At 40.4% G+C, this 9,595-nt stretch overlaps 1 protein-coding gene across 1 annotated transcript; it reads right to left on the bottom strand.

The window, feature by feature from the left end:
- Positions 1-894: 894 nt before the first annotated feature.
- Positions 895-9,487, bottom strand: LOC104962703 (myozenin-2). The gene is made up of 6 exons (XM_010791168.1): positions 9,339-9,487; positions 8,473-8,565; positions 6,798-6,964; positions 4,942-5,086; positions 2,110-2,293; positions 895-1,353 (listed from the first exon to the last, which is right to left on the bottom strand). The coding sequence occupies exons 2-6, from the start codon at positions 8,555-8,557 to the stop codon at positions 1,128-1,130; spliced, it is 807 nt and encodes a 268-aa protein (XP_010789470.1). The 5' UTR covers positions 8,558-8,565; positions 9,339-9,487; the 3' UTR covers positions 895-1,127.
- Between the last annotated feature and the right edge of the window lie 108 nt (positions 9,488-9,595).

The following is a 9,595-nucleotide window of genomic DNA, read 5'->3' as shown; positions in this document are numbered from 1 at the left end:
AAATAAGAAAAACACCTTAACAGATTTGAATGAAGGTGATTTAAAAAAGATTCACTGACCTGGTATAACAAGCAGAATGAAATAATTGTTTTTAGGAGCCCTTCTTGCGCTTTGAAAACCTCTTCTTTAAAATGTCAAAGCACTTTTAATCACAGGTGAATGTGCTCTGCCTTTAACCTTGGACTCAAATGGTCAGTGATTACACAGAGAGATTAAGATACTGCTAACGGAAAAGGGAAGTGGAGCTTTCAAATATTTGAACTTGTCCACTCAGGCTTTCTTCACATAATAAAATATCACGGTTTTTAAAGAAGCAGTCAAAAATATGATTAGGTATTGAAGACAGTAAAGAGACACATCAGAGCAACTGTATTTCTCACACTTACTTTCAGTCAGACAGTACAGTCAGTAAGTACATAGTTTAGATAAGGACTCAGCAACTTGAAATTGAAAAACAGGCTGAATCATTGTGAATTGTCAGAACAACTCTTGTAAAACCTGTTGCTAACTTTCAGTCAGTCATGTTTGTTTGTTTGTTTAAGCCTGTAATGTCTGCAATGAGTTCTTAAGTGTTGTCGTAATACCATACGCGCAGCGCAGATAAGGAGTGGGCACAGCTCATCAAGCGTATGTGTCTCTCACATTAAAGGTGAGAGACACATCCTTCACGTCGTTGAAAATCATTTAATTTGTCAGGCGTGTAACCTTGGGACGTGTCTCACATGTATCTCTGCTCTCTCACACCATGCCGCAAGTAATGGCTTAGCATATCACTTTAACACACATCGTTCACTCAAGTGCTCCTTCAGTGTCGCTCACACACTCAATGTGAAATGATCACCAGGGGGCATGCTGTGGAGTAAGATACAGATGAAAAATAAAAAGAGAAAAAAGTTTGTTGGTTCTACACAATTTTATTGAGCAAAAAGATAAAATACTCTTATGCACATTCATATACAATAAACTACTCCAGTGGTGTCCCTGCCTACTGTACAGGATCATTCAAGTGCAACAGCTTACATCCCTGAGAATAGGATGCTGCATACATGGCAGCATGATAACCTGACAGCAACATATCACCCCCCCCCTCCCGGACCTCTGTGAATCTCTGTGACCTCACTCTGCGTTCAAAGGTCGTCTGACTCAGGGATGAGCGTGGGGTCGAGGGGAACAGCGGGGAGGGGGAGTGGATCGCCTGTCGACACCCAGCCCAGAGCGGATCTGTTGAAGGAGGGTCGATCCTCCCCTGCGTCGCCCTGCAGCTCAGGACACTCGGAGAGGGGCTCAACCTGCAGGGTATGGATGGGCACAGGTCGGGAAGCCTTGCCGAAGCCCCCGAACGGAGTGGCCACCCTGGAGGTGATGGAGTGACAGCGCTTTAATGAGAGGGACTACAGTGACATCTGAAGTGATCCGACTAATTAAAGACAAACAAAGACTCTGACCAGAGGACTAAGAGAGCTGCTGTTGAGAGAGGAGCTCACTTTGATTCATTTTAAATTATATGAAGGGCAGTACTTTTTGTTCACTCAGCATGTGTGTGCAACTTAAAGCAACTCAGTGTCAGTTTTTATATCACAAAATGAGTCAAAATGTCCATATATCACACCCTTACTCAATTCAATCAACCTTATCCCCTACAGAATTACATTCCCATACAACTAAAAATCTTCTTCTGGTTTACACTTGCAGTTTGAAACATGTAAAGGTTGGAGATTGACAAAAACCCAACAAAACGTGGTTAGGTTGAGTAAAAGATGATGGTTTGGCTTGAAATAAGCAAGTGTGTTCACATCACATATACATGTTTCTCTGTTCAGGAGGGGTACATCAGAATACTAAATAACCCAATGACTACTAAATACAAGCACAATTTGCAATTGAAAACTCACTATGAGTAAGCTGATTTAAAACAACTCATATACTGCATTGATGTATAATTAGAATTTAGAATGATTACTTCTTCATATTACCTCTTTTAACATCATCCCATAATCCCCAACGTTACATAGGCTCACTTGAAATAACAAATATGCTTAATTCAGTTGACATGCATCTTGTAGACAGTAATATTATTGAATACTTGCTGTCCAGGTGTGAAGTTGTTACCTGTTGAAGCTCTTGAAGCCCGGCAGTTCAGGTCGTGGCTCGGGCTCAGATAACTGGAGGTTCATGGTCTGAGCCAGGGAGGGGTCACTGATGATGGCCTGCTGCCAGGGGGAGTGGTAGGACTTTGGCACAGATGTACTGTTGAACTTCTCTGGAGGGATGTCTTTCAGAGGACCCCCGTAGCCTGCAGGGTGTACAGCAGAGACACAGGGTTAGTTAGGATACACATAAACAGAGCTTAAAGAAACATGCTGTCCCAAGACATTCTTCTCTTTGATTTCCTTTTGTGAGAAAAGCTCACAGAAACAAAAGAACAGGAGTGAATGCGTCTGCTGGTTTATAACCATATGATTTTAAAAGTTACTGAATGTAAAAAAATACTTCTTGTTACTACATGAAGTATTAAATGCAATTGAAGCATTGATAGCAAAAGTTATATCATTATATTTTTGATTTGGATGGCGATATCCTTCAGTTATGTTCGGTTTCTTTCCATGATTTGATATTGCATACTATTCTAAACATAGGTGTTTAATAGTTAACTTTTGCACCACGTTGTACAATGTGCGTTGGCAAAAAAGTTAAGGAGAGATGGATGAGAGACATTTTCAGGAAAGAGCGGAATTTGGTAGAAAGTCGATTTTTGTATAATTTGCATTGAAATGTCTTAAAACATCAATGTTTGTTCATATTTAAATAACTAAATAAAATATGTTGTTGTTAACATGTAGGTCTATATAACAATAGAAGTGTCTTTTTTCCCCTGTATATGTTAAAGTTCACAGCAAAACAAATGAAGGGGCCTCCTCGCTGTAATTCAGTGTGTTTTTGTGTGTGTGCGTGTGTGCGTGCGTGTGCGTGTGCGTGTGTGTGATGATGGGAAAGGCCTTTCCAAAGCACTATCCTTCAAACCCGGGTGCACTCAGGGGGGCTCTGCCTGCTGAGCCTTACATAATGTGGGGCGTCGTGTCACGTCCTAACCTCTCACAGAGAACAATCCCCCTTCCTGGGTTTATGTTCTGCCCGAGGAGGAAGCAGGAGAGACCAAACACACCCGCGGGGAGGTGTACGGAACTCGGGGAGAGGAATCTAAAACATAAAAGATTTTCTGAGGCCATGGAATATTGTTCCTGTGGTTGTACATTTGGCTCGGTTGATATTTGTGTGGGAAAGGACTGTCACACAGTCTGTGCTCTGTGTGTGGAGATAAAAGGCCTGAGAGAAACAGCACAGAGGCTTTCTGTGCAGAAATGTTCTTTACAGCTTTCGAAAACATTCAAACGTGGCAGAATTTTTTATGACGGCCTCAAGCAGACACTTATATCTTTGTTTGGAGAATGGTACGAAACAATTCAAATGAGCATAAATCTATGTTACATATATTTGCTTATTCCTAAGTTTGACTTATCTCGATTTCATCTGTTTTCTATTTCTTTTCATGTTACAAGTATGTTGCACTGCAGAAGGAGTCTGTTCAGATTTTCATTGCCAAAACTACTCTGCAGCTATTCTGCTCATGACAATAAAAGCCTTTGGATCCTTTTTTGAGGTTCTAGCAGCTATGTGTCCTATGGTTAATTATCATAATGTTGTTTCAGCATCTTCTCTGCCAATTCTTGTCTAATTATAGCTATTATCTAAAACATATCACTGTAGCCTAGTAGAAATGTTTTGCAGTCGAGGCTTGGAAAATGCACCCCTGGCTGGAAGCTATTTAAAGAGTTCCTACCATTCGATACCTAATGCTGTCTGGCCTGATTTCAGAGTGACTTCGTTAAGATTGAAGGTTGGTGTCCGGTCCTGAGCTCCAGAAATAACAGCCCCCCCCCTCCCCTCGTTCAGCCTTTCACCTCCCTAAACCAGTATCGGTTTTGTGTCAACTGGGCAGAATTGAGCCACGAGGGAGGAAGTGAGTGCAAAGCTTGATGCTATCAGTGGCACGGGACGCAAACAGGAAACACTTCCTGTGGGTAAAACTCTTTTTTAAGAGATGGTCAAATCAGATTGTAACGAGGAGGAGGAGAGAGAGAGGAATGTGGAGGAGTAGCTCTGAAACAAAGGAAAGGGAGGAAGATAGAAAGGAGACAGGCGGGGAGAAAACCTGTAATCATGTTGTGACTGCACCTGGCAGATTCCAGGCTTAAAGAAAATGTTTTTCTACATGATCAAAGCTGCGTGAGTATACACAATGAGAAACAGTTGAATCCTTATCAAACCCCATGGCACATCCAGTGCTTTGTGGAGAGCACACAGTCTCCTCCAGGAGCTTTTGTACTGTACATTCATTACAGTACATAAAACACTTGCCAAATCATCCCAAACATCTTAATAAATCCCAAACTGTGCGCGATATAACAGAGGCTAAAGTAGATAAGATGCTCTGCTCAATGGAAAGGAGTTCCTGGTGTATATAGGGAGCAGGGATGACATAATTCGTGTATGCTGACCCGAAAGTTAACATCGGATGGGCTCCCTCGGGAAAAGGCAGATGGCATTCTTTCTATTGACTAATGTTAGGCTATAAAGAAACTACAGCACGATCACCCGACTTCACGTCACCACCGCTAAGCTAAATGTGGCTTGACGACATTAAGTAGTCTCATTTAGACACAAGGTCACAATTACCGTTTTAACTTCACTTGTGGGGTATTTACTCATGTACATTCAAACAAACTTTGACTCCCACAGGAGGGAACAGGAAGAGCTAAAATGCTAACTATTTCTTGCACCAGTCTATTGTTCAGAAACAGACTAAAGGTCACTGAGTGGGTAGAGGTCAGCTGCAGCACCTGCTTCGGGTTTCGGTCATTGAGCGGTCCTATCAGTTCTTACCTGGGGCTATGCTTTCTGGATTTGGCTTCATGGTCGTGTCAGGCGTGTCGTTTGGCACAGCAAGCGACTGGTTCACTTCCATGTTGTTCTCGCCGTTTTGGCCAGCTGTGGCACAGCCATTCTGAGTTTGCAAAACGATTGTGTTCTAAAAGAAAGGTAAGGCAAAAATCATTGAGTGGAAAGAAAACATCCAAAATCCACACTGAGGAGTTTATTTGACTAACTTCATGTATTTGGGTCTGTAGATTTCTCCTTAATTCAACTAAAGTTAGCATTATATGATGCCACATTTGCATAACAAATTATATAAATATTTCAGAAATATTATAATCCTCTGAATGTAAGTAAATCATTTGTATTAAGTGTAATGTCCATATCCATTACAGTAGCTAACATTTTGAATATATTGACCTTTAGTGTCTCCCCTAAACACATTTTTACCTGCATGGTATGGAAATGTAGATGTTTACATTTTCCTTTTTGATTTAAAAGGAAAAACGGATTATATTTTTGAAAGATTATTTAATAGGATTGAAAGCTCAAAAGCAAAACTGTAGTAACCTTTTAGTGAGATTGTCTAATCAAAAGATGCTCATGGCACAGTGGATTATTGTTTGATGAACAGCAAAAATAATGAATTACATCTGAATGTCGTATTTGGATCCATTAAATTAAAATGGAAAATATGATTTGCATGCTCAGTGACTCATTAGCTTTTTTTAGGTTTGTGTATTCTTTACAATGCTGCAGCTGTATTTTTGTGTTTTACAAATACAACAGAGACACTGTCTGTGTGCCCACTTTTCTCCAACATTACAAACATTGTTCTGCGGGCTGAGCAAAGCTTTCATCCGTCTGAAGGATATTTAGGATTATTAACTTTCTCAGGAAATGTTGACAACTTGAAACAAAATCCCTCCGAGCAATAAACAAACCAGAGATATTCTCACTTCAAAGATGAGTCCAGAAACCTCCCCGGAGCATAATAATTATAATCTATGAACTTCATGAGAGCCCAGACAAATACACAAAGCCACTACACAGCTAAATGAAAGAGGATTTAACTAGTGTTGCTAACTCATTAGATACAATAATGAGAAACTTAGTTAATTTATAGTACAGAAATTGCTTTATGTGTGACCAGGTAAGAAAGCTAAGATAAGCTCTTCTGGGAAAGAAAACGCCGACTTGGCATCAATGCACTAAAGGACATTAATAAGGTTTCTTATGACCATAATTTATAACTACTCTGTGCTGTGCCACTCCATGTGTGTACACGAGTCAAATAAACACTTCAAGTGCTCAATCTTTCCCACATATTCTATGTCCGGATGTAAGGTATTGTGTGAATGTTTTGAGTGATGGAGGGAAAAGATGTGGGGAAAAGGATAAATATTCCTGAAAAAAAACATAGTGCTCTGATAGTGTTACAGTCAATGCTTTATCAAAGTGTGTTTTTCAAATCCATAATAATGTACTTTGAAATGTGTATTAAAAAAACATCTACGGATTTAATTTCCCTTATAAAGAATTATAAACATATATAATCGTATTAGATTAGTTGTCTATACTTTAGATTAGATATACTCATGATTCCAATTTGGAATTATTATTTTCAGTTTTTAGGATTGGGATTTCTTTTTTTTTTACAACTTTGATTATAGAAAGCTTTATTCATTTATTTTTTTTGGATTTTGTTTTTGGGGGAACATTTTTATTAGAAAGCTACAGACAGAATAAATCCCATTGTCAGCCATTTTCTTAATGCTTAATATATGGGGGTGTCATTAAAATGCTTCAGAGTTGTGTTTCCCCATGCATATATGTTTTTGTATGTCTTCATCACATTGTCTTACATTGATCTGGATGTTGGTTTGGTTCTGGATGCTCTCGAAAGTGTATTTCTCCGAGCGTCTCTGGCGCATCTTGAAGAGGCGTGAGCCGCGGTTAGAGGCGAGGGAAAGCTCCTCCAGCATGATGTCCTTCGGCATGTTCACTTTTCTCCCAAGATCCATCTCCACATCTGGACACGAGCAGACAAACAAAGAGCTTGTGTGTACAATATAAACGTGTAAATTGATCTGATTTCTGACAAGACAAATGTATTTTCCTTTCTCCGATACTCCCACCTATCGAACCTCATTGAACACAAATTATATTCACACAGAAACAGCTCTGAACACTGCTGACTTGGTACTCCTGCCATTATGATGAATGAGCAATTATCTGCCCTCCTAATCCTCTCATGTCTGCTGCTTGTTTTGTGGTTAGCGTGCTTGCTACTGCATACTGATCATGGAGATGTCACAGACCTATGTCCAAGAGTGAGGCCAATAATTAGCCAGAATATCTCTCAGCTGTCAGTAGCCTTCAGGCCCTGCCACACAGTTGTCCTCGCCCTGAAATAGCGTGTTCAAACGGACAAAGGGATTAGTTACTTTGGCCCATAAAAACATTCATTTGCTTATTTATAGTCGTGTTCGTAGAAGGGAGGGTTGGCAGCTGCTGCATTGGTCAATGTAGGACTCTAACTTTCTATGAAGGCACGTGTGCAGCAACGGGAACATGTCTGAGAAGAATTAAATGTGTACTCTAAGCAATGGTGTTGAATCTATAAGGGAAATGTAGGATGGCAAGATGTGAGGAAGAAGAGAGAAGGTTGTCAAGTCATCTTTTGAGCTAATTCCTATCTGTTATTATACACATATAGTAATTTATATTTAAACTTTATACATAGTTTGACATAGATTGTGCTTTTTTTGTTGAGAACATATATTATATTACATATCTTTATTATGATAGTGATGACACAATTTCTTTGTGAGATTGTTTTGACTAAGATTTGAGGACTCATCAAAAATGACTAATCTTTAGATAAATATGTTAGAAACAGAAGCCGACAACCTTCTCATCCAAGTTGGGTTGGTATTCAAGATATTTGAAATGCTTCTCCTCAATTAGTAGCTTATTTCGGATCCACTCAGAACATCAACATCTGCATAAAACACAGACTTTATAACTTTATACAGTTTATGCTCTAAACGAAGACGTAAACATCCCACTAAGGGAATCTAACTTTGCACAATCTTCCTTTTGTTATACAGCTATCAAGCATTGGAATATGCTTCCAGCTAAGCATAAAACGTGCAAGAACTTAGCATAAAACAAACAAATATTGAGTCTTGTCAACAAACATTTTAAATTGATTAATTAAAATGTTATAGTTACTGATATGTGTGCAGGTATTTTAATTGTATAGATGTGTACTTTGATCTGATTTATAATTGTTAGTTTGATAGACACTTTGTAAGTGTTTGTTGATAGTTATGTGTGTACCTGCCCAGGGACTGTCGATGGAAATGAGCTAGTTCTGGCATCACTTCTCCATTTTGAGATGATTGTGTTTATACTGTATGCATGGTCCTTGTTTAATAATGACATAATAATAAGCAAAGAAAGGATGCAACAGGAGGAGCTGAGAGGTCAGAGGGATCAGGAAACAAGGAAGTGAAGAGGAAACGATGGAGCTACCTTCCTCCATGGATTGAACCTCCCTGCAGATTGCTGCCGCCTGCATCTTCCTCTCGCTGGTCGTCATGGTAGAGAACTGAGACATGGCGGCCCCTGAGGGAGAGGAGGGTGAGGCCCAGAGGAGACAAAGCCCATCAGTACAAGCTGTTCAAACACACAAAGAGACACAAAAGCAAGACACCAGGGCTGCATGTTGACCATCGATTGGACAACATTGAACACCCACACCACACGCATACCTAGAAGCAGATAGGATTTATTGGGGCAGTGAAAAGGGCAAAGTTAGCACATCCCTTTAAATAACCTTGGGCTGTTAAATGCCAAGCACATGCTCTTCAGACATGGCAACCAGCTGTGTCAGGGCTCTGGGAATCAATATGTTTGAAATTACACAAGTGGGCTGAAAGGACACAAACAGAGAACATGGAGTAGTCACAGCAAACACACACACACACACACACACACACACACACACACACACACACACACACACACACACACACACACACACACACACACACACACACACGAAAGTTTACACCGCGGTGTCAGAGAACACAAAGGTCTCATGTTCACAACGTTCCTTAAAGGAACAAAAGAGCTTTTCATAGCCGGGGTACATTCAACAAGCAAATCACTTCAGCATTAGGAAATCATTGGCTGAGCAGATAACAGGCTAACATGTTACTTTTATCTTCAATAAAATTAGCATTTTCCACATCAAAAATCCAAAGCAATACGAGACCAGCATGCATTCATAAAAAAATGTAAAGAAAGTAGAACAACTGACATGAGACGAGCTGTGTGACTGACAAGAAAATTAATCATGTTTGAGAGTGAGACAGCACACCTGTGGGAGGGCTTACCTGTCCTGAGGACCCTCAGGGAGGAGTCTGGAACAGCGTCTGTCTCCACAGGTAGGAAGTCAGAAAGCAGAGAGGGTCACACTGGGTAGTGGACCCAAGTGGGTGCTGGTGCTCCCCGGCACTGGGCTTGTGTTGGGGAGGGGGGCTTGTGTTGGGGAGGGGGACTGGATGAGTGGGTGGGTGTCAGTCAGACTGGTGTCATTGGTATTTAGTTCACAGGCAGAGGAGGGACTAAATTTAGACCACTACTGCTCACT

Source organism: Notothenia coriiceps, unplaced genomic scaffold (genome assembly GCF_000735185.1).
Source record: "Notothenia coriiceps isolate Sejong01 unplaced genomic scaffold, NC01 NC01_scaffold00035262, whole genome shotgun sequence".
Lineage (NCBI taxonomy): Eukaryota > Metazoa > Chordata > Actinopteri > Perciformes > Nototheniidae > Notothenia > Notothenia coriiceps.
The sequence above is the reverse complement of the archived record's forward strand: the minus strand, read 5'-3'. Positions and strand labels throughout refer to the sequence as shown.